General features: G+C 35.3%; 1 protein-coding gene across 3 annotated transcripts in view; it reads left to right on the forward strand.

The window, feature by feature from the left end:
- The first annotated feature begins 204 nt into the window (after positions 1-204).
- Rassf9 (Ras association domain family member 9) overlaps positions 205-26,216 on the forward strand; it is a 32,238-nt gene continuing 6,226 nt past the window's right edge. The window contains exons 1-2 of one of the 3 annotated variants that reach the window (XM_048358643.1): positions 206-496; positions 594-652. In XM_048358643.1, the coding sequence (XP_048214600.1) occupies positions 606-652 (47 nt within the window). In that variant the 5' untranslated portion in view covers positions 206-496; positions 594-605. Of the gene's footprint in view, positions 653-26,216 lie in introns of all 3 variants that reach the window. The other 2 variants (XM_048358646.1, XM_048358640.1) reach the window with 2 other exon arrangements.

Raw genomic sequence — 26,216 nt, forward strand, 5'->3', positions numbered from 1 at the left:
TTATTTTCTGGCCCTCATTCCTGCCTGCCATGATCAGATTACTTTTCACAGACTAGAGCTGGCTGGGAGGTAGAAGACGGGAGGGCAGGGGCGGGGGGGAGCAGAGGGGGTGTTGTGATTTACTTTTAAACTTTTTATATGTGTTCACCTCCCATAGTTGGGTGTGGAAAGCCAGGAAAAAAAAAAAAAAAGACGGGGGAGGAGGGGGTTCCCAATGGAGTGAAATTCTCATTCCATGGGTATTACTATGCCTGTAGGGCTGGCAGCTTTAAAAGTTTAGCTAGTCTGCAAATAACTACAGAACACAATAGAGTCCCCCCCCACCCCTTCCTCTCCTCTCTCGTTTTTCTTTTCCTGCTTCCAAGCGCCTTCTTAGAGGCTGAAGCTGGGCAGATCTCCAAAGGTGCAGCAGCCACAACAATCCCGCAGTTACACAACTTGCAGCAACTCTCTCAGCCGGCTACTAATGAGCTGAAGGCCAGGAACATTGGAGGAGGTGAAGAGGAAGCTTCCAGACCTCCTCCCTTCACCCTAGAAACCCACATACCCCTTGCCCCAGATCCCTTCGGGATCCAGTCCTTGTTCTCTCACAGGATAAACACCAAATGGCTCCTTTTGGAAGAAACCTTCTAAAGACTCGGCATAAAAACAGGTAAAGCGCGAATGTGTGTGTGTGTGTGTGTGTGTGTGTGTGTGTGTGTGTGTGTGTGTGCTAAATGTGGACATTTGTGGTTTGTTTCACGAAGCGTCTGATGAAAAGCTGCTTAGCTTAGGGGGCATAAAGTCTTGGGGTGTTCAGCGTTTGGTCTAGTCTGAACACCCACCTGAAAAGGACCAGTTCCAGTACTGAAGCTGACAGGAGCCAACACAAGGATGGCAGAAAATAATGAATGATTAACTTTGATTCTCATTTTCCCTTTCGGTTAGTCTGATTCCACAACTAGTATCAACATCTCCCTCTCTGTTGCCCTGAGCGTTTAAAAAACGTGGTGGCATGTCAAGCTTCATTTAGTACCAACAGAAACGACAGAACGCTAACATATTTACAGTTTGATGAACTATGTATGGCTAGAATTCAGAGCCACCTATTGGAATGAAAAATACACAGCTACTGAAAGAATCAAGGAAACAAGGTTCTCCTGAAAGTGTAACCATTACTGTAAACTGGAACATTGGGGAAGTAGCCATTGGCAACTGGAGAGATTCTAAGGTGGGGGGGCACTTTGCAAAGAAACTTTTTATGAAATGGTTGGAACATCTTAGAGAATTTTAGGTGGCTTAGGTACTTAAAAATGGATTCAAGTAGCTGCTCTCTTTATATATTATTTACTTGTCTACTTTGATTTGATGTGCCAAGCCTGCAATGTTTAAATACATGTACTTAAAATTGCACACCACACACACACACACACACACAGATTTTCTTAGGCCCATACATGTGTTTCACTTTCATTAAATATCTTATTTACAGCTCGAGTGTTATATTTTCATGCCAAAAATGAGGATAATTTTAGAGATGGACTTTATATTTTTAATGTATTTGTTTTGGCACAGGGGCTTTTCAACTTATGTCTCTCAATTATGCCTGTTTGTGCTTGTCATAATTTGCTTAGCATAAATTTAAACAGATACAATTACATAGTAGGAAATGATATAATTATTTCCAGGTTTCTGCATGACAATATAGTGAAATAACTTAAGTAAATCTCCATACTTTATTTTATGCACAAATATCTACTTGAAATTTTCTACTTTTAGTCCATTCTAAACATAGTAATGATGTTGTGACTGTTTCTTTAAGAAACGAAAGAAGTCATACTAATAAAAGTATGATAGTCACTTGAAAATGAAAAATGATATTTATGAAAGAAGTATGTTTTTCTATGTATATTTCAATGGTTTGGATATTTTTCAAAGATGGTTGATGGTTGTCAAAAGTTGGTTTGTGTTTTAAAAGTGGCTCTGTATAATAAAATCCAGAAAAGCACCTCCACCTCTTCCTAACCTCTTTTTTTAAGAGTACTTTTATAGTACCATTATTATAACATTGGCAATTGTTAAAAGCCATGAAAATATCTAAAATTTTACCCTGGAAAAGTTTATTGTGTTGTTAAACTAAACAACTTGTGTTTTTGCTAACACAATGTAGATTTAAAGGATTATCGCTTTGTTTCTTGTATGAGTGTTATAAGCAAAGTTCCATCATTAGCAAGCCAAACAGAAGCCCCATAAAACTTTCCTTGCACCCCTGGGAGTTTTCCCAGGAAAAGTACAAATTCACTTTCATGACATCAGTTTTGCCAACACCCTCATCTTTTCTATCCATTAAAACTAGCCATCATTCAAAGTAAGAAGATATACATTTTAATAGGACATTCTCAGTGCAAGATTTGAAGAAATGGAGGAAATGGAAGTACAGAGAATTTGGTAATGTTTCAAGTTTCTTTGGGAAAATGGAATGTGTTTCTGAAGATTATGCTTTATTATGAAAATAAGATTCTTGGCCACAGTGGAAAAAAAATAAGGAAATGTGTAGGCCGCTCTCTAATAACTGATTGCTTCCCCCTGCAGATTTTTATTTTATTAATCCAAAAGAAAAAAAGCTAAATCACAGCAGTGATGAAAAACATTGAAATATCACTATTCCAAAATAATTAGTGAATGAATCATGATGTATTGAAAAGGACTTTTGGGGGTGGCATTTATTCTTCTTTATGTGAGGCTTTTATATTTTTTGTTGTTTTTCATCTTATAAAGGAAAAAAGTGAAAAGTAATCATACGATTAAATTTGTCCATTTAGCTTTTTAGGTCCCATAGTAGTTTGAATACTTCTACTTCAATTTACAAAGATGTGATGGATAAAACATTAGATAAGGAGTAGGGGGTTATATGAATATATTCATATACATTATATAAGTTAAATGTATATGACCATGCGCCATGGAACATATGCATACACTATATATAATATATATGAACATATGTACATTTTGAATATTATTTATTATAGACCACAAAAATAAGAACTTGAGTAAGGACTTTCTGTGTCTTATGACAAGTAACTTAATGAAAAGAACTATTTGAACATAATTACATCTTCATCAGCACAAAAAGGAATGTGAGGATTTGAGAAGTTTTCTGCATGCATTCACCTTTGTTCTCCCTGGAGTAAACCTGATTAGGGCGCTGTGAAATTGTCCTTATAGTAATGGACTGTGAAGAGTTCTAGAGGTAAACAGGATGCAAACAAAACTTCAAAGGGTGAAACAGAAGAGCTTTCAGAAAACATTGCTGTAAAGCTTGAAAAGGGTGGGGTAACATCTGTCTAGACAACATCATGTTTTCATGCCTTAGACAGGGCCTGCCTGGCATGTTGTGGGCCTGTAATTCAGCAGTTCATTACATTTTGTAAACTAAATTATAATTTCCATCTAAATGAGAAACACAGTAATTATTTTATTCCTTATTCATTATGTGACGTCAGCTGGTTTGTTATAAAACTCAGTATCTTTTAAGGGATTGAATGATGATATCATCCAAAACATAAGGAGATAGTCACATGATTGTATGAATTTTGCCATAAAGCTAATTCTTTTCTACCAGATAATCTATGAAACATCTGAAATAAGAGTTTAGAGAATATTCTTCAGTAATTCCCAAGTAATAAATACCTTGTGTGTCACAAAATAATTAAATTTCAGCATACCAACTTGTAGGCATTTATCTCACACTTTCTTTTAAATAAAAATATATAGAAGCAGTTCAAAGATTTTAATGTTTATACTAAGGCTAAATCCTTTTAAAGGTTCTGACTATAGTAATGTTTAACTAGAAGTATACAGTTTTCAAAGACTTTTGGTCTTAGGTAATATATTGTTTATTTTAGTTCCAAAACAATGGAATGTTCTGATTGAAACCTGAAGATTGATGCATATTGTGTTAATAAGAGTTTTAGTCAACATGAAGAATAAAAACAGTGGATGGAACAGCTGGTTTGTTCAAGAAATTATTCAAATTTCCAAGCATATGCTCCATTAGTCACTAAGCAGCTATTGCTTCTTATATAAAACTCAAGTGAATAGTAACAAAACTCTGATATGTTTTATATTCTTTTTTTGGGGGGGTGGGTGGGCTTGAACTCAGAACCTGGGCATTGTCCCTGAGCTTTTTTGTTCAAGGCTAGTGCTCTATCACTTTGAGCCACTGAATCACTTCCAGTTTTCTGATGGTTAATTGGAGATAAATGTCTCACAAGTTTCCTTGCCTGCTCTGCCTTTGAATAACGTCGCCAGATCTCAGCCTCCTGAGTAGCTAGGAACATGGATGTCAGCCACCAGTACCCAGCTGGGTTTGATAGTCTTGTGAATATTCAACAATGGAATTGACATTATTAACTTACTTAGCTATTCATACAGGTTCCATTTTTGAGTGTTATTATAAGATTTTATTTATTGCTAATAATCAGACTACAGTTCAGTGTTTCTAAATAATAATTAGAAACATGTCTCAAAGCATGGATACAGAATATTCCTATGCAGTGTTTTGGAACTCCTGGTTTTCAGACATGAGTAATATACACTTTTATGTTTTTATTTTTTTCTTATCTTTCTTCTTTCCTTCCTTCCTTCCTTCCTTCCTTCCTTCCTTCCTTCCTTCCTTCCTTCCTTCCTTCCTTCCTTCCTTCCTTCCTTCCTTCCTTCCTTCCTTCCTTCCTTCCTTCCTTCAAACTGTCTTTATGTAGGTCAAGCCAACCATGATTTCAATATCCTCCTTCCTCAGCCTGTTGAGTGGTCAGAATATAGATGAGTGCTATTTGGTTCTGATAAAACATTTAATGATTTTGATTAATGGATTTGGAAGGCAGAAAATTGTTGGAACTTTTGCCAAACTTTCCCAGAAAGCAAACTATACCATAATTAAGCCATATTCCTTGGATTTGTCAGAAAATGAATTAGAATATGTCCTTTGAAATAATTTGTAAACTAGAAACCTGATTATAAAAATATCAAATCCAGAAAAAAATCCTTTTATAACTATTTTAAGCACTATTTTAACTTCTCATAGCTTTTGTACACATTATGTCTACTCTTTCCCTCTTCTCCTAAATATATGGAAATATGTCTGTCTGTCTATATAAATAGACATATATAGCTCATATGAAGATGAGAACAATCTGTAGCAGTCATCCACAAAATATCCATCTTAAATTAAATTTTCCCCTACAATGTACTTATAATGGAATACATTTTAGTATAATGCTGTTATTTTATAATTGTTCCCACCACTTGCACTCAAATTTGCTTTTGATCAAATAGAGAATACGTATGCACTTATAAAAACAGAAGTACAGTATATTACCACCAAAAATAAGTCATGCAATGAGATTTTCCTGGATGATACCAGGAAACTTAAGTAGACAACTGACAGCCCATTAGGAACAATGATTGGAATGCCTTAGCCCTGGCAAAAAGATCTCAACAGTACTGGCAGGGGTGAAATTAAGCTCCAAGTTGAAACTTGAATTGCTACTCAAAACCACCTGAGCCAACTTAACATCTTCTGTAGAAGATGATTTGCACACATCAGTGAATTCATAATGCTTGTCAGTGTGCATAGGTAGTAAATGGATGTATTGGAAAGATGTTTCAAAAGCTTCAAAGTTAGTTAACAATTTAATGTAGAGAATGTCTTGATTAGGTGGATTGTATAACTTGGAAAGTTTTGAAGTTATTTCATTAAATTTATGTCAATTGAATGCTTGCTCTAAGTACTTCAAGGGGAAAGAAGCATGTTGCTCTTTTAAAAATAAGTTTTGTTCTAGAAGTGAAAAGAGGTTGCAGTGCAGTGTGTTTGGGTAACAGTTCTTGGCAAAAAAAAAGAAGGAAGAAAAGAAAAAGAAACATGTTTCTAGAATATTAGCATTTTGAGATGTGTGCTCATGACTAAATTATGTGTGTTTAAAAGGGAAAAGTTCAGCATACTTTGTGTATTCATGCTCTATAAATATATTTGCTTAAAGAGTTCCAAGCACAATATCAGCAAAGCACAACTGATTTCTTAAACGTTAATGATTCACTAGTTTTCATTCCTTTCCAGTGTTACCTGTGGTAACCAAATGCCTTAAAAAGAAAGTTTCTGTACTTTCTGGATACATTGCAAGCCATCATTAATTTTTAAAAAAACAACCATTTTATAATACTAATCACTGCAGTAATAGGAAAGAGTAAGATTGTCCAAAGGATTTTAAATATGGTAACTAAATTATCCTCAAAATGTATGTCTGCAGGCTGGAATGTACTTTGTTTCTGAAAGTAAAGTGACAATATTTCTATAAAAAGCTCTCCTTACATATAGGCGCTGTGAGTGTGAAGACAGGAACTTTTGTGTTGCTTGCTAAGTAACCAGTGATTACATGCTCAATAAATATTTGTTCGTGGATACAGGAATTAAACATATACTCTCAAAATACAACTGATCCTCATGCAGTACTTGACTCTGAGTACTAGACCAGTACATTTGGGTTGGATGAATGAAGCAGGAATTAAAAATGTAATGCAAAGGTACAAGGCCAACCTCATCCCCATGCATGTGACCAACTTCACCTTGCCTTCAATTAGTGACAGCCATAGCTGGCACATAGATACTGTAGTAGTCTTTGCTAGCTTTCTGATCAATCTAAGAAAAAGAAACAAAACAAAGCAAAGAAGACTTGTATTATTTCCTCTCAAGTAAAACTGATAACTTTTGAGGTATGGTAGTGGATCGCCACTATAGAGTTTATTGCTAATGGGGAAATTTTTTTTTTCCTTTTAACAAAAATGAGGGTTTGATGCTCTTTGTGTTAAGATTATTACTGTTTAGGCAACAATGGTAAGCTCCTAGAAATAGGAGGTTAGCTAAGGATTTGAGCTCTATAGTCCCAATGTTTAGGACATATCACAGCCATGTCACTGTTGGTTGTGTGCTTCAGGGCAAATATTTAAATCTTTCTAATATGATCACAGTGACAATAATATGCAATGACAAACCCAAACTTTCACTACATTGTGCATTTGGAGGAATCCCTGTGTGTGAAAGAAAATATGTATAAAATATTTTAAAACCAGTTAGTTCATTCTGGTTCTTACAAAGTGATAAAAAAATGAAGGAAGATTTCAAAGTAAATTTACCTCCATTAATAATTCTTGTAACATTCTTTGTAAGCCATGCATTGTTGCAAGTGGATTGTAAAATCAACCTATTTAAAATGCTGCAAAATAAAATGCTATGAGGAAGGTATTATTACTTTCCTTAGTCTACACATGAGGCAATAGAGAAAGAGTGCCCTAATCAATATATAGAGATAAACTCATAATTCAACCATAGATGAGGAATCTTTTTACACCAAGGGTCATTTGATATTAACAGCATCATTCACAGACCATAGGAAATCTTTACAGCAGATGGTCATGAACAGCCTACAAGAAACATAGAATAGTATGAGTCTATCCCTTCACTTCTATCCCAGATGGTACAGCCTGCATCCTGGAGATTCCCCACCTCTAGCATGGTCTATTTAGGACTTAGTTTTCTCATCTAAAAAATAATCCTAAACCATTAATCCTGAACCATTAAGTGTTTGGATTCAATCCTATTATATGTCAAAGATGTAGCATATAGTAGTTCTAGAACTTAATAAAATCTTACTAATTATTCTGTTATTGTTCATATCTGTAAGATGGAAAATGCTATAAAATATACTTATGAAAGTATTTTTATGTTGTTGTTTTTAAATTGTATCTCTTTTCTTTTTTTCTTTCTTTCTCTTTTCTTTCTTTCTTTCTTTTTTTTTGGTATATTTGCTATGTAAGTAAGCACTTTGCCAGTGAGGTATATCCTAGCCCAGGAAGTTTTCAACATTTCAGTATCAGGTGAGGTTTTGGGCCCTGTTTTTCATTCACTAGAATTTCTGCAGAACAACTGATCTCTTTTTCCAAATAACATAAAGAGATCATCAAACATTGAACACAATTAGAAAAGAGTCTACAAAAATCTTAGAATATTGATAAAACTTTTGAATTCCAACAGCTTTTCAAAAACTTACTGTTACAGCTCTTTTGAGCTAAATTACATGATTAAAATTTTTGCAAAACGTAGCACAAATTGAAACACAGGACTTTTTAAGGAATATTTCCATATGTTTTTCATAGTTCTTATATAAAGAAAGAATCAGTGAATATCAGTGAATATGTTTCTTCAGGACTTTTGAACTCTGTCTGTATTTGGTTCTATACTTGACATGCAAAGACACAACTTCATTCCTAAGTGATTAAGTTCTTAATTGGAGTAAATAGCACATTAGTTAACTAACTCATGCATGAAATTTTGTTTTAAAAAATTACTCTTTCATGGCAAAGTATCTTTGCCAGGATAGATAAAATCATAGTCTTAGCACTACAATTTAAAAAGTGAGAGTATAGTTTTTTGGAATTGCAGAAAGTTACTCCATAGAGTAGGTTCCTGGTAACTATTGATGACTGACTTAAGTAGTACATGAGAGAGGAGTAAATGGAAGTAAAGGTAAATAAAAGGAGCACCATCATAATTAAGAAGCATTTATTATACTCCCACTATGACAGGCTTGGACAAGACAAAGGAACGCAATAAGATGCACAATAGATGTAGGATGGGGCTGAATCACAGACAACTATGACTTACTCAGATATAGTAATCAAGAGGAGGATCCAGGAAACAAATAGCAACATGGTCACTTGGACAAGAATCCATTATCATAGTTGAGCTGGTAGTGGACAATTTTTCATAAAGTTATAATAAAAGAGTTTAGAAAAAAATGTGTTTATATAACAGTGAGATTTAGAGCCAACCACATTGAACTACCATTTAATCTAATAACTATATTAAATTGTACATTTTTATTATGCCATTATACTATCCTATCATTGTATGACTGTTAGTTTTATTTCTATTAATATGGATAGTTACCCAACTTTAGCAAATTCTCATATCTATTCATTATGGTGCATCATTAATAGATGCCTTGTATCTAAAGGTTATTGATATACTCTATGGCCTAAGTTAGTTTGTCTCAACCTATGACAGTATTATTTTTATGCACCTCAGGAACATTCATATACTCTAGTACTCCTGACTTACACTCATCTCTGAAGTTATAGTTCACTAAGAAAATTCAACATCCAGTAAGAGAACATTAAAGAGCATAGTCTCATAACAGAATGCAAATACACTGTTAGATCCAAAATAAATATTTCACATTTGCATGTAATCTGTGAGAGATGTCATTGAAAATCCATGGTTGTCTAAACGAAGTAGAAATATAATAAGTGCATTCACATGGAAAGGAAAGAATTGGGTATGCACAATTAGAAACACTGAAGAAGCTATAGCAGACCTTTGAGATGCATCATTATTCACAGAACAGGAAGACAAACACATTCCAGCAGTAAGCAAGAAAACATTTGTCCTCATTTTTTTCCTGTTTGTTCTCTATTATAATAGTAAACATTCAAGAAATTATATATGAATGTATTTATTTTGCTGATATCAGTGTTTGAATTGAAGGCCTCTTAATTGTGTAGCTTACTTTCTCAGCTGACCCAATCCTTAACCAGCATCTTTTTGCTATTTTGGAGAATTTTATGCTCTGATTGGCCTCAAACCATATTGCTCTGGATATCATCTCCTGAGTAGCTAGAATAACAGACATAAGCCATTTAGCATTCAGTTGTAATAAGTTACTTCTTATAAAATGTGACCATCTTTAGTATTTCTATTGCTTTTTTTTTTTTTTTTTTGGTCAATTGTAGGGCTTGAACTCAGGGCCTGAGAGTTGTCCCTGAGCTTTTCTGCTCAAGATTTAGCACTCTACAGCTGCTTTCCTGGAGGTTAATTGGAGATAAGAGTCCCACAGACTTTCCTGTCTGGGCTGACTTTGAGCCATGATCCTCAGATCTCAGCTCTGGAATACCTCAGATTATAGGAACAAGCCACCCATATCCAGCAGGTTCTGCTTTGAATTAAGAGAACTTACTCTAATCACAATTTAAAAGATTAAGTAATAAGGTCGGATATTACAAGAAATCATTCACGAGCTCTCCTAAAATTTGTGGTCTACATATATGCCTGTGTGTTTATATGCATTTGTGTGTGCATGTGTCTATTTCCCATTGTTTGTGATTCAAGATGCTGATTTGCCGGGCTAAATCTATCCTCTCCTTTGTGGAAAGACCAAGCCTTTCATCCCCTTATGTGTTCCCCTATAGCTCTCAACGCATATCCTCTGGTCAGTAGGAAGTAATGCGGGAGCGAGGGCCATGAACAGCCTTGGTCGGTGTCTGTTTGCGTGAATGCCCTTCCCCCTCCCTATACTCGCCTAGGAGGCCGGGTAAGCATGGACACCTCGGAGTCAGCTTCAAGAGCTTTCCTGTTTATTTAAGGGAGGGGCAATCAGACTTACAGCAGTAATGACGAGGTAAGGGGAGGGACTGACCAGGAGCTAGGGACAGGCTGGTGAGCATGTCCATCCAAGAGCAGCGTCCTAGGACCTCCCCCATGGGCTAATGTCACTTCACACAGAACTGCCTTCTGGGTGCCCAGCTGCGCCATTATGACACAAGTACTCTCAGAGAAGAGGTGGGGACCCAGAAGGAGGCGGGACTAGCTGGCAGCCAGCAGTGTCAGGTCTTAAAGGTATAGCCATTCCCTACACTGATTAGTGATGTTTAACAGAACTTGATGATTAGTAGATATATAACATGCATTAATAAATATCCAAAATTAAATCAGGCAATATAAAATGTCTTATTAAAATCCAACAACAAATATTTATTAACCTTGTAATATGTGCCAGAATACGTTAGATTTTAGGGGTAAACTAGGTGGAATAAATTTCTGCTCCTATTGAGCATGCAGAAGTGTTATATTGGCAGACAATACAAGAATAAAGACTGGATAAGAAATCCCAGGTGGTAATTGATGAGAGAATGAAGGCAAACAGAATGCTGAAATGAAGCATGGGAAGTGTTTTGAGAAGAGGTGACTTTTGATTTGAGACTTGAATGAGCAAATAAAATCTACATGAAAAGATCTGGAAGGAAATTTAATTTTGGCAGCTGGAACAGAAAATGTGAAGTTCCTAAGATGGAATAGAACTTGCAATTGTAGAAAAAAGAAAGAGGACTAAAGAATAAAGGGTCTTATAGCAAGAGAAGATTGTGTGGGAAATCCATAGCTGTGTTTGGGCCTTACTAATTTCAGATACCTGGTAAGTATCCAAGTGGAGATGTTTACCATGATACTAGAACCTGAAGCTAAGAAATAGAGGCACAAGTTTGGAAATAAAATGGATGGCAATGAAAATGCAGCATTTCTCTGCCAATCCCTAAAGGTAGCAGTAGAGTTGGACCCTAACTGAAATTCAAGATTTGAATGCTAACAGATGAGGAAAAGAGCATGATAGGTAAAGAAGAATAAGAGGAAATACAAAGGCTTTGACTTTGTAACACCAGGGGAGTTTGTTGAAGACATGCTAAGGACAATTGCAAATCTATGAGCAAGGAAGAAACATAAAGATTAACCATAGTGGAAGTACTGGAGAAAGAACATAGGTGCATTTATTAGAAGAGGTCAACAGATTTTTTTTGAGTTGTCTTGGGGATAGGGGCGGGAGGGCATTCTGGGCCTCACCTCTGTCCCTAGTTTCTTTTGTTCAAAGCTAGTGCTCTACCCACTTGAGCCACAATACCACTTCTGGCTTTTTTGAGTAGTTTATTGGAGATCTTACATTTTTTTTAATTCTTTTTTTTTCTTTTTTTTTAATATATTTTTTTGATTATCAAACTGAATTACAGAGAGGTTACAGTTTCATACATTAGGCATTGGATACATTTCTTGTACTGTTTGTTACCTCGTCCCTCATTCCCCCCTCCCCCCTCTTCCTTTCCCTTCCCCCCACTCCCCGCCATGAGTTTTTCAGTCATTTTCACCAAACAGTTTGTAAGTATTGTTTTTGTAGTTGTTTGTCTTTTTTTACCCTGTGTCTCTCAATTTTGGTATTCCCTTCCAATTTCCTGGTTCTAATACCAGTATATCCGGTTTCCAATATACTCAGATAAGATACAGCAATAGTGTAGGTACAAACACAGGAAGGTGATACAGGAATATCATCAATAATAGAGGCTACAGTTACATATGGCACGTTGAAAGTAGTGACAACTGTGCTATAACAATCGTATAACATGGAGTTCATTTCACTTAGCATTATCTTATGTGTTCATATTGGGCTCCTTTGATCCTCTGCTGTCACTTGCCTAAACCTGTGCTAATTATTCCCTATGTGGGAGACCATAGAGTCCGTGTTTCTTTGGGTCTGTTTCACTTCACTTAGTATAACTTTTTCCAAGTCCTTCCATTTCCTTACAAATGGGGCCATGTCATTCCTTCTGATAGAGGCATAAAATTCCATTGTGTATATGTACTACATTTTCGTGATCCATTCATCTACTGAGGGGCATCTGGGTTGGTTCCAGAGTCTAGCTATGACAAATTGTGCTGCTGTGAACATTGTTGTGCTGGTGGCTTTAGTGTGATTATGTTTGTGGTCTTTTGGATAGATACCCAAAAGTGGGGCTGCTGGGTCATAGGGGAGTTCTATTTTTAGCCTTCTGAGGAATCTCCATAGTGCTTGCCAGAGTGGCTGAACCATTTTACATTCCCACCAGCAATGAAGTAGGGTTCCCTTTTGGCTACATCCCCTCCAACAGTTGTTATTGTTAGTTTTCTTGATATATGACATTCTTACTGGGGTGAGATGGAATCTCAATGTTGTTTTGGTTTGCATTTCTTTTATGGCCAGTGATGTAGAACAATTTTTCATATGTCTCTTGGCCATTCTCATTCCCTCATCAAAGAAGTCTCTTTTTAAGTCTCTAGCCCACTTGATTAGGGGGCTATTGGTTCTTTGAGGTTTTGTTTTGGAGGAAGGTAATTTTTTTAGTTCTGCATATATTTTAGATATGAGGCCTTTGTCTGTTAAATGGCCGGTAAAGGAGGTCTTACATTTTACATCTTTCCATTTCCTTATGGATTGGGTGATGTCATTCTTTCTGATAGAATCATAGAATTCCACTGTGTATATATATACCACATTTTCTTGATCCTTTCATCTACTGAGGGGAATCTGGGTTATTTTCATATCTTAGCTCTAGTAAATAATGTTGCAATAAACATGGTTGTGATGGTTGCTTTAGTGTGGCCTTATTTGTGATCATTTAGGTAAATATCCAGAAGTGGGATTGCTGGGTCATAGGGGAGCTCTATGTTTAGCCTTCTGAGGAATCTCCATACTGCTCTGCAGAGAGAATAAATATGTTTACATTCACATTCGCAATGTAGTAGTATTCTGTTTGGGCTACTTCCACATAAACATGTGTTGTTATTAGATTCCTTGGTAATGGCCATTCTAACTGGAGTGAAGTAGACTCTCAACGTTGTTTTCACTTGTGTTTCTTTTATGGCCAGGGACGTTGAGCATTTTTTTTTTCATGTGTCTATTGGCCATTTTTTTTCCTCTTCAGAGAAGTCTCTCTTTAAGTATTTAGACTACTTACTAATGAGCAGTTATTTCTTTTGAAAATTTGTTTCAAATGGTTGTTTGAGTTCTAAGTATATTTTAGCTATGTGGCCCTTGTCTGTTGTATGGTAGTTAAGATCTTCTCCTATTCTGTAGGCTTCCAATTTATCTTTTTAGCTGCTCTGCAGAAGCTCTGCACTTGAAGTTTCATGCAATCCCATTTGTCCAACATTTTTTTGATTTTTTTTGTGTTTCTGGGCCCCGATTAAGAAAGTTTTGACCTGTGCCAAGGAGCCCTAGTGATTCTCGAATTCCTTCCTGTAGTGTTTTGGGGTGGCTTGCTTTTTACTTTGAAATCTTTGATCCATTTGGAATTGATTTGGAATTGATTCTGGTGCAGGGTGGTATCTATTTATCTAACTTTAGTTTTCTACAAGTGTTTAAAAGCCAAAGAAACATAGAGTCCATTGCTTTTATCATTGGTAATAACTAGTATAAGTCTAGGGTAGTGCTAGCAGAGCATCACAATAGCTCAAAAGTTATGTACATGTAATCATTTAAGATGATGCTAATTGAAATGAACTTCAAGATACAGAAACAGGAGGTTTTTTTATTGATGTTGTGATTTTTAATGTACTATGTGAACTCATTTATTTTTTCTTTTGTTTTTCTTTCCTATGGTTTATCCACTGTTGTCATTGTATTTGGTTTTGGTACCCTCGCTATTGTATATATGTTTATCTGAATTAGGGAAGAAAAGAGGAATACCAAAATGGTGAGACAAAGAACAAAGGGTGAAACAACGCAACAGTAATGTTCACAAGACAATATGTTGGAAATTTGCTGTTCATCTTGAGAGGATTGGAGTGAGGGAAAAATGGGAGAAAAATGAGGGAAGGGATAACAAGTTTGACCAGAAATGTACTGACTAGCTTTATGTATGTTACTGTAACCCCTCTGTATATCACCTTGAAAATTTTTTTTTTAAGACTGGGGAAGAAAAATAGTCTCATGGACTTTCCTGCCCAAGTTGTCTCCAAACCACAATCCTCAGATCTCAGCCTGTTGAGTAGCTAGGAATAAAGATGTGAGCTACCAGCTCATAGCTCAAGAGATGTTTTACATAAAAAGTGAAAAAGGGGACACATATCACTTGGAGACAGAATTTCTAAGAATTCAATGGACAGGAGCAATCATTAGGATGGGATGAAAGGAAAAGGAATCAGTGGCCCTCAGTCACTGAGGATATAGATATGTCATAAGGGGCAGAAAGACAATTTTAAGGAGGGAATAATTTCAGAGTGAACAGTAAAATACTCAAGGTGACACATATTACCAAATATTCCACCTCTGAAACACCTGGTGTTTGGACATGCTGCACCTGAGAAGGGGGCTGTGAACGCTGCCATTCATCCAGCCTACTCATCCCTGCTCAGCCATGTGAGGCCGATTGATTTGGAGCACACTGCACCTGGAGTGCAGCTTTCAAAGCAAAGCTCACTGGTTCCAGTCAGGCCCTTCAGGCTGACTAATCCTATGTTAATCCTACATGAAGTAGCTCCCTTTATAATGATGCTTTAATTATTACCTTTGGCTGAAATTGCTTTCAAATTCTACCATGACTTCCAGTAGATTGTAGGTTTCCTTTTTGTGTTTTTTTTTAACCTACTTATCTCCTAGGAAACCTTATGCAGATTGCATGTGAAAATATTGAAGTTTAAGAAATATTTATCATTAAAAATGACAGTAAATGTAGGTATAGGAACACACACTCTCCCTATAATCAGCTATTGGGAGGTGGATATAGAAAAGATGGCAGCACAAGAAAGCATGGACAAAAATTTAGTGAGACAACCATCTCAATCAATACATTGGTAGTACATGCCTTCAATCCTAGCTATGCAGGAGCCTTAGCTATGATAATTTCAGTTCCTGATATCCCAGGCAAAAACAACAGATTCTATCGGATCAAAAACTAAAGTAAAAAGGACTTATAAGTATAACTTAAGTACAATATTCGCGTAGCAATCACAAAGCCCTGAGTTCAAACCTCAGCACTGTAGACACTAAAACATCACAAATAATATTTAGCTTTTTGGTGCAATTACATTACTGAGGTTAGGAGTTGGCAAATTGTTTATGGGAAAGGTTATGCATGAAAAATATTTTATGTCTTTCTTGCCACAATGCCAGCATTTCAATGAATCTATCACTGTAATGTGAAAATAGACATAGACGATATGTAATGAAATGTGCATAGATGTGTTTCAATGAACTTCATTACAAAAAGTAGTGGCCCAGGGAGATTATAATCTCCAATCCAATAGTTATACTTCCTGACCTAGGTTTACCACTGAGAAATGTCCATTATTTTACTCCCAGCCATCCCTTTTTTGGCTTCCTACTTACTTTAAACAAGAAAAACTCAACACCTATTCATTTGGCTTTTAGTTTGCAAAGGTGAAAAATTCAGTCTAAGCCCTGAATGGAAAATTAGCAAAAAAGCAAACACGTCAGGTAAATAGAAAGTGCTGTTAAAGAGTGTACCTTGGGTCCTGTAAACATATCAAGATTGGGCTGGAATGAGGTGTGGCTTAATTGGCAGAAAGTAGCCTGAAGCCCTGGGTTCAAACCTCCAGATTGCCCATAAGGAAACCTAAAGGACATGCTCATTTCCTTCTGATATTGGGTTATTCAAAGACAATCACAATATTTTCCAAGAGAACATAATTGAAGCAGAAAAAGGCTTACATGGAAAAATGGGGAGAGAAGTGTATGAGGACAAGAAAACAGAAAAGCCAGCCAAAATTTAAGCATAGCAGTTGGAGTTCAATCCAGTCTAGGAGTTAGTCAAATTATTCTGGTGTCAGAATACTAGATTTGTCAGATATTAGCAAGAGTTTGGAAATGCATGCCTCAAGGTTCTTGTTAAAAAATGCTTGGCTATGAGTTGGAGGGATCTGCTGATGGAATGAGTCTTAGAAACAGAGAAGAGAGGAAAGGAGGAGAGGAAGATGGAGGGAGGAAGGAGAGGATGGAGGGATGGAAGACAGAAAGGAGAAGAGAAAGAGAGACTTCAAATGAAGGACTTGATAATCATTTCATGATTTTAAACATGAAAAGCACAAAAATAAATTTGAAATTTCAAACAGCAGTCTGCTAACTTTTAAAAAGTTATTTTTATATTACCAGAGTACATAACTCATACAATGGGGTCTTATTTTAATAATTTTATAGATGTGTACAAGGTACTTTGAAGGAGTTCATCTCCTCTTTCATATTTTCTTAATCTACCCCCTTCCTACCTTTCAAAAATCATTCTAGAGTTCCTTTATGATATTATATCAATATGTCATGCACACTAATCCTGTTAACCCTGGAATACTTGCTCCTCCTTGCTTACACATCCCACTGACCCAGATAGTCCTCCTTTTCCACTTATGACATCACCATCATCATCATCATCATCATCATCATCATCATCATCATCATCATCATCACCTTAGGACTACATTTTATATATGAGCAAAAGTGTGATACTTGACTCTTAGAGCTTGGTTTATTTCACTCAACATGATCTCCAGTTGTACCATTTATCTGCAAATGAAAATATTTCATGGTCTTTTGGGCATAGTAAGTCCTCAAACCTATTCAAATGGTTAAGATATAAACCACTTTTATTGATGGGAAAACTATAGAGTGGTTGGCTATGTACATAATCGCCTCTCCTGACACCACATCTAATGAAAATGTGCAAACCTCTGGAAAAATAAAGGAAAACTACACGAAAGTATCATTGTAGAAAAAGAAAGGTGTCAGAAGAGGACACAGCACAGTATACTACAAAGTGCTCAGATCACAGGAGGTATGAAAAAAGCTACTGGGTTTGGTATTTGGAGCTTGCTGACAGTGCTAAGAACAGTGAGAGTGGGTGGCAATCATTGCAGGGGTTTAGAGAGAGTGACTGCAGATGACATTTGCAACTGGTAAAGAAAGAAAGGACCAGTGAGCCATATTGCGTGGTGACATGAAGGTTCTTATGTGTTGGGTAATGAAAGAAATGGAAGAAATGAAGAGTGGAAATCTCAAATAGTTGAAGGTGTATGCATTGAGATTTTAGAATGTTGTGATTCATAAAACTGTTGGGTTCCTCTGATCAGCCATGCCTTCCTATGCCTCTATTTTCTCTGACCAGAAGGATAAGACAGGCATTCAAATACTCTCATTTCTGCAAGCTATTGATATATAATTGCCTTTAAGTAATTTATTGGTGCTTCATGTGTAAATCTGTCTTCTCTGTTTTTGTCAGTTGTGGCACTTGAACTCAGGTCCTGGGTGCTGTTCCTGAATTCTTTCACTCTAAATTTGTGCTTTATCACTTTGAGTCACAGCTCCACTTCCAGTTTTCTGGCGATGAGAGTCTCACATGGACTTGTCTGTCTGGGCTAGCTTTGAACTGTGATTCTCAGATCTCTACTGAGTAGCTAGTGTTACAGGAGTAAGCCACTAGGACCTGGCAACTTGATTATTTTCAATAAAGCTTCAAACTAGAAGCCATGTTTCTTGTTTTTCAGAGTATTTCAGAAAACTAAAGCAAAAATAAAAGAAGTCTCCTTGTGTTATCAGTCACCCTATTTCCAATCTTCCATATTTCTAGTACCACTCAGATATGCCACCAAATTTTAGAATATGTAGACAGGTTGAAAGATAGGTGACTACACCAGATGCAAACATATGGTCACCATCATTGGGAAATATGTTTCACTATGAATACAAAAGAACTTACAGTCTTAGCTATTAAAAAAACTAATTAACATAGACTTGAAAAATATTTCCTACTTCACAAGTGGTATTTGTTTATATATATGTATGTGCATATATACATATACATATGTATATGTATGTGTGTATGTGTATGTATATGTATATATATGTATGTATATGTATATGTATATGCACACACATATCTTCATAAATTTGTAACTTCTTGAATTTCTCTCACTTTAAAAAATGTACTTTTAGGGGCTGGTGATATGGCCTAGTGGCAAGAGTGCCTGCTTCATATACATGTGGCCCTGGGTTCGATTCCCCAGCACCACATATACAGAAAATGGCCAGAAGTGGCGCTGTGGCTCAAGTGGCAGGGTGCTAGCCTTGAGCAAAAAGAAGCCAGGGACAGTGCTCAGGCCCTGAGTCTAAGCCCCAGGACTGGCCAAAAATGTACTTTTATTATAAAGGTGATGTACACAGGGTTATAGTCACATAAATCAGGTAGTAAGTACAATTTTTGTTTTTAGCATTTTCACCCCTCCCTCACTTTCTCCCATTTTTCTCCTCCCTATCCCCCTGGTCCACAAGTTGTATAGTTCATTTTCAACATAGTCCCTGGTGAGTATAACTGCTGCATTTTTTCACCCTTTGTCCTACCATTTCTGTGCTCCCTGTTACCCTCCCCCAAACAGATAAACTTACATACAAGACAAAATGTACAGAAATCAGAAAGAGCTACAAAGGAGAAAAACAATGTCCAACAGCTAAATGTGCCAGCCGTGACATTTCTGAACATTTATATGCCCTGAGAAGGAGAAATCACTTCTTTGTCTCTGTCCTTTGCAAAATTCTCAGTTTATCTCCAGCTTTAGATATGTACAATGGTCAAAGCATTCTTAGTTAACATGACAAGCAATTGATATTTTAAAACTGGAATAATGCATGTAATAAAAAAAAATCTATGCACCTCCACCAAAAGAAAGGAAAAGTAAAAATAGTAAAACCTACAATTATTATTAAATACAATATTGTGGCCAGGCAACTTTCGTTGTAATAGACAGACTTTGTTGCAAAATATTTCTCTGCAAAGTAAAAATCAATAAGGAAACACCAGGCATAGAAACAGGTAAGCCTAGGCAGTAAACACTAGAATTTCCAAGGAGATTAGTGATTTTCTCAGTAGTTGACCTGGGGAAAAAACTACATGTTAAATATTTACATTTTGATTGTAATCAATTTCCGGAATCTGAACTATGAGCCTAGTTTACTTAACCCCAGTAGTCTCTCATACAAATTCTTCACACATTCCCTGTTTATGGGAATTATGTCCACAGCTACCTTGCAGGTGTGGAATGCCCAGGGCTGGCTGGTCTTTTCCTGCCAGGGATGGTTTATAGTGTCACTTCATAAGAAATTAAAGTTGCATTACTAGAGCATAAAACTAGTAAATACTTACCTAGATGCCTATAAAATTTGGGTTTCAGACAAGTTTTTTTTTTCCATTTGTCTTTATTAAATAAGACATATGTCGCTATTATTTGGAGAAGACTGTTTGGTATCACTAACTCCCCATACTTTGTCTACCAAAACAGTTACCCAAGTTTTCTCAGTGGCCTTCAAAAAGATCTAGGTTGTTTATGAGCAAGAGTATTATGTTTATCACTTACTATGACAGGAGTATTTTGACTCAAAATTTGTTACTTTAAGATTCCCCCACCTACACTGGTTTAAGTTAGTTTGTAAGCTAGAGTTTCCTAAGTGATTGCCTGATTTATTCATTTTAGTTTTGCCTAAGTGTTATTTTATGTTTCTGGATATATGTGCTGACACAAATGACATAGTCAAAACGTTTCATCACACTGGAGCTATCACTCAGTGGTACAACACATAGCAAGCATAAGTAAGCTCTTTCCAATTTTCAAAGGCTGGAAATCCTGGGTAACATAATATATTATAGAAATCACTTAAAACAAGGAAGCACTCAACGTAAGTGTCCATTAAAATGTTTATTAATATTGTTATTCTATTTATTGATGATAATATTTTATATACGTGAGAAAAGGCCATAAAGTAAAATATTTTTAGATATGAGAATGAATTCGTTTGAATTTTCTTACGGGAAATATACTATTTTGTTCCTAACTCATGTGAATAATGTGGATTTAAGAGAGAATAAGATTCCAGATATCTCTGAGTGACAAAAAAAAAAGATAATGTTATACCTGTCACAGATTTGCTACTCAAGTGTTTCTAAGGGCTATCAGATGTCCAGTCTTCCATGCCTGTCTCTCACCAGGACAAGAAGTTAACAGTATAGAATGTTTGTCCATCTTTTCCCACAGTTGTCTCCATTCATTCCATAAGTACCACCAGTATTCTTTTGGTCTAATTCTTCCCCAAGTTCTGAGTGCCTACAAGTCTTGGCTTGGCTCATTTATCCAGTGAAAGAGACTGAGGAAGAAGTGCTGACTCCCAGTTACCACCACAATTCTACATTGCAGTTGCCCAGTTCATTTCCAGCACATTACTTTACCCACAATCTTCTTTCTGTCCCACAACCTACATCCTAGGTTTTATGGGTAGATAGTCTTTCTTAATGATGCAAGGAGATTTAAAAGTTGTGAATGTAAATTTTTCTGGAACTAAAATAGTCTCTGTTCTATATGTTTGTATTTTTATAGCACAAAATAGAATTACAACGATTAGCTCTGGAATGGATAGGAAATCCATTTAGGGCAAGATTAATAATATCCAGCATAACCCTTTGGTTATGGGATTACAAAAGCTAAATAAAGTTACTTCTTATTTCATTAAGTAGAATATCATCTTTCATCAACATACATGCTACAGTATTTGACATTGTTACTCTTTTTGTTTTCATTGTAAAACTATGTAAGAAAACTGTGCTAAAGCAATGCTCTGATAATAGAATATTTTGTTTTAAATATGCAAAATTCTTAGCTGTGTCACTATTGACATTACAGTGAGGGGCTATTTTCTGCATCCATATTTATGTTACTGGTCAGTTATAACTTCTGATCTAATTGTAGAAACTAAAATCGTCCCCATAGTACCAAATATCTCTAGGGGAGGAAAAATTCCCCTAGTAGAAAACCAAAAAGAATAGTCAGCTTAAAAAGTCATTATTGTTACTAAAAGCAAATGAGTGCAACAGTAAGTCATCAAATATGCATTCAAAGTTTCACAGTTCTTTGTTCTTGAATGTGATGGAGGCCCCTATCACAGTCTCTAGATGTAGATGTCATCAGTTGCCTAGACATGAAAAATTCTAACATGATTGAAGTTTGGCTCTTTAGAGGCCCAAGTAATAAATACATTGCAATTAGAACTATTACTTTCTGTAATAGCTTGGTACAGTTTGAGTCATATTTTCAGTGTGCTGATGGCATATTTATGATCCTAACTTGAAGTAAGTCTCTTCAATTTGTCTGCCTGAGCTGGCTTCAAACTTTAAGTTCTCAGATCTCAGCTCTACATGGTAAAGTGGCAATCTTGAGCAGAAAAATTGAGTGAGACCAAGAGTTCAAACACCAAACTTACTAATTAGGTTTCAATTTTATTCATTTTTTGTGAATACTAGCTATTTAATTGATGATACAATGAATGTATTCTAAAATAATAATATAAAGATACTCTTAAATTTTAAATATGGGTAAAGAAACTGTTCAAGGATAATCAGGTATATGAACATCTTTTCATGGAGACATGTGGCATTCACATAAAATCAGAGAATCAAGAGATGATTAAGAACATTCTTGGCTCATCTGTGATATAGAATATATACAAATTAAAAATGTTCTTTATGAAGTAGAAAGTTATTTTATATTGGTAGTTGAAACTCAAAACGAGTTGAAATAATATTGTGGGATAAGTAAGAAAATATTTGTAAAATAGTACTTTGAACTATAGTATCTAGCTTAAAAAGAGAGTAAATAAAAATACACAAAAAACTAGTCTCTGTCTGCATTACAAAAATATAGTAGCGTACTTTATTAATGTTATTAATAATATATATTTATACAGCACAGTTTTATAATTGTGAAAGTTCTGTATTTTCTCTTATTTGTTATTAAAAACATTTTGAGTCATGTAATTTGAATATGCAGAATGTATCATTGCATTAAAGGATCCAAATGATTAGACAAAATTATTTATCAGAATCCAAAAATGTCAGTTAACGATAGTCATGATTAAATTTGATATTTTAATTGCTTCCTGCTATATACTTTTGTAAATATTTCTAAAACATGACATTAATATTGCAGAAAGAAAAGCAACTTTTAAAATGTTTTTAATTGTTATTATAAAGCTGATGTACAGAGGAATTACAAATTCATAAGTCAGGGAATAAGGACATTTCTTTGCAACAATGCCCCCTTTTTCATCTCTCCCAGTTTTTCTCTCCAGTCTCTGCCCCCAAGTTTTATTGTTCATTTTCAACATAGTGTCCACTGAGTACCCAAATATTCTTATTTCAATACAAATGCTCATGAACACAATCCTAAGCAATACTGTTTCATTTGAGCAAATGATCCATGTTCCTATTTGAGTTAGGGACTATCCAAACACAATCTATACAGTTCTTAATGCATATAGTATAATGTCTAGTGAGTACTACTGCTTCCTTTGTTTACCCTTAATCCTGTCATTCATGTGTTCCCTTACCCCTCCTAAAGACAAAGAATATCAAAAGAAAATTAAGCAAAAGCAACTAAACCTCCAAAACCTCTTGTTTCCATTTCCTGGAGTAAAAAGACTTTAAAAATCCCATAATGAACCATAACATTATTAATTCAAAAACTTTTCTGGGTGTATATTATTTCCATATATCTTCATCATAATTTATTTAAAATGCATTAAATAAAAGTGAGCTAAAAAACAAAGTAAAATAGTTATATGATAATCTTACATATTTAACATATCAAGTTAATGACACCTGCATAAGAAATATTATAAATATAGAGTACACAATTATAGATGCAGTTATGTTTAACATGTCTAATAAAACCTATTGAATAGTGTTGCAAATTACTTTGGTTTCAGTTTCCTTTTCTAAAATATCGTAAAAGAGTATTGTGTGAAGACTTATGTAGTAGTGAGATTCATACTTTAGAGATGAGTAAGAGTATTTCTCTTTTGTTACTAGTGATTCTGGAAGTAGACAAACTAGTTACAAACAAGTCAATACAACTGTGATTTTAATCTTTCTTTTTGTCAATAAATATAGAAATAAAAGTAAACCTTTATATTCTTTAAAATTAATTTCTTATAAGAATAAAAGAAATCCTTATATTCTGTAAAATTTATTAGTTGTAGTATGCTAATCAGAATTTAAAGGTGTGCTACTCTTTTGAACATGGTAAAAGGCAAATTATATATTTTTACTTTGTCCTTGTTTTAAAGTGCCTGCTTGAGTGGACATGTGGTAAATTACTTTTATTTTTGTGATCATAAAGATAACTGGTCCAGCTCCTTCTATATAATTTAATCAAAACACTTCATACTTATATTAGAAATGCTAAGTACTGTACTTGGAAGTAATTACCTGATTAAATTCTGTTTGGTAGATTCTCCTATCTACATACAGATTTCAGGAGAAAATTGTTACTAAATTAATCTAAAATTTCAACCTTAAAATGACATGAATTAAATATGATTTTGATGCTTTTTCTTTAAATGTATATTATTGAGCAAATGTAATTACTCTTTCATGTAATGCAGAAGGAATTCATTTTAATTTGTTCACTTATCATTATTTTTTTTAGTAGAGGTGAAATTCAGAGCCTTATATTCACTAGGCAAGAATTCCAGCACTTAAGTCACATTTACAGCACTTCAAGTGGAGAGGGGCAGAGTGGGCTGGGCTGAAAAGAAAGAAAAAAATAGCATGACACATATTGTCAGGGAGTTTATGAACAGAAGTAAAACACTAGGTTAAGAAGAGAAAATAAGGAATAGGAATATGGCCTAGTGGCAAGAGTGCTTGCCTCGTATACATGAGGCCCTGGGTTCGATTCCTCAGCACCACATATACACAAAAATGGCCAGAAATGGCACTGTGACTCAAGTGGCAGAGTGCTAGCCTTGAGCAAAAAGGAAGCCAGGGACAGTGCTCAGGCCCTGAGTCCAAGCCCCAGGACTGGCCAAAAAAAAAAAAAAAAAAAAGAGAAAATAAAAGTGAGGTTTTTATGAGTAAAAATAGAATAAAGCTAGGTGGTGTTTCTTTTTTATTTTACTATGCAGTATGGATGGTTTTATGACTAGTAAATTGTTTATCTGCTCACTCCCAGTTTTGGTTTCTGTGTACAGTGTCTCCCAAAAGGCTCTTCTATTGAAGGATTGGCTTGTGGCTGATGGACTCAATAATTGAGAGGTGATTCGATCATGAGGGTGCTAACTTTCTTTTTGGATAAATGAGTTCATAGCTTTATGAGTCACTAGGAGGGAGCTGGATAGAGGAAGGAGTTATTGGAAGGGAGTGTCTTTTAAGGTAATTTCTAGTCCCCAGTTACTTCCTATGATTTTCTACTTCCTGACTACCATGAGATAAACACCCCTGCTCTACTGCATCCTTCCACTCTGACACTTTACATTACATAAAATCAGAAACCATGAACCAACCACTCACAGATCAAAACTTATGAAACCAAGAGAAAACATAAATCATGCCTCATTTTTTCCTCAGGTATTTCATCACTAATCTAAAAAGTCTAACACATTTTTCAAAGAACATACAGAAAAACAAAGCAAAACAAATTATACTTGTAAGTATATTATCTACATTCTCGTACACTCATATACATGGCAATCACCTATTGCATTAGAATCATAAGTTGCATGTTTCAACTAGATTTGATAAGATCAATTAGATAAGATCTGTTTAAAATAGTCTATCACAAATCAGGTTATTGAGTCTTAGTTTGTATATTCAACATTTAGGAATTTATGTGTTTGTTGATGTCATTAATTCTAATAGAAAAAAATTCAAAGGTGGGGAAAGGAACATTTTTTCTTATTGTAGTTTTAATGGTATTTATTCAGATCTAATTTGTAAGTTTGCATGAGGCTGTGATCAAAAGAACTAATTATTTCTGTAAAAATATTGACTGAGATTACTACGTTGGTTTAATTTTGGTGAGTATTTTCTCCTGGTTATTTTTTTTATTTAAAACTTCTTTTAATTTATGAAATTCTGAGTCATTAGTCTACATTTGTCTGGCATCTGGTATCATTAGTACAGTAAGAAGCTAAGTACCATAACTGATGTTAAACGAAGTGTTCCACTCCCACCATATTGCATGGTTTTCTGAAATATGCCAGAGATGTTGCCTTACAAATCATGCATGTCTTTATGGAGTCACATTTCCCATGACAGTTCCAAATATAGAGCAGGTGAGCAACAGTGATTGTCAAGTACTAGAAACTCAGAGTTTTCAAACTCTTACACCTCTTATAAAATAGATTTTAGGCATATTAAGGCATCTGCTGGCTATAGAAAATGTGTTACCTAGCATCAGTAATGAATGGCCATTACTTGTAAATTTACTCAGTCAATTCCCATAAGTTTTGAAAATTACTTGGTTTGAATGATTGATGTAAATAATTCCCTGAGCCTGAGCACTGTACCTGGCTTCTTTTTGCTCAAGGCTAGCACTCTGCCACTTGAGCCACAGCGCCACTTCTGGCCGTTTTCTGTATATGTGGTGCTGGGGAATTGAACCCAGGGCCTCATGCTTATGAGGCAAGCACTCTTGCCACTAGGCCATATCCTCAGCATGTTTTGAAAATACATTTTAAAAAAAGTTTTTGAGTCAGTGTGACTTTAAGGTGCTACTT

This window comes from Perognathus longimembris, chromosome 1, assembly GCF_023159225.1.
Source record: "Perognathus longimembris pacificus isolate PPM17 chromosome 1, ASM2315922v1, whole genome shotgun sequence".
Taxonomy (NCBI): Eukaryota; Metazoa; Chordata; class Mammalia; order Rodentia; family Heteromyidae; genus Perognathus; species Perognathus longimembris.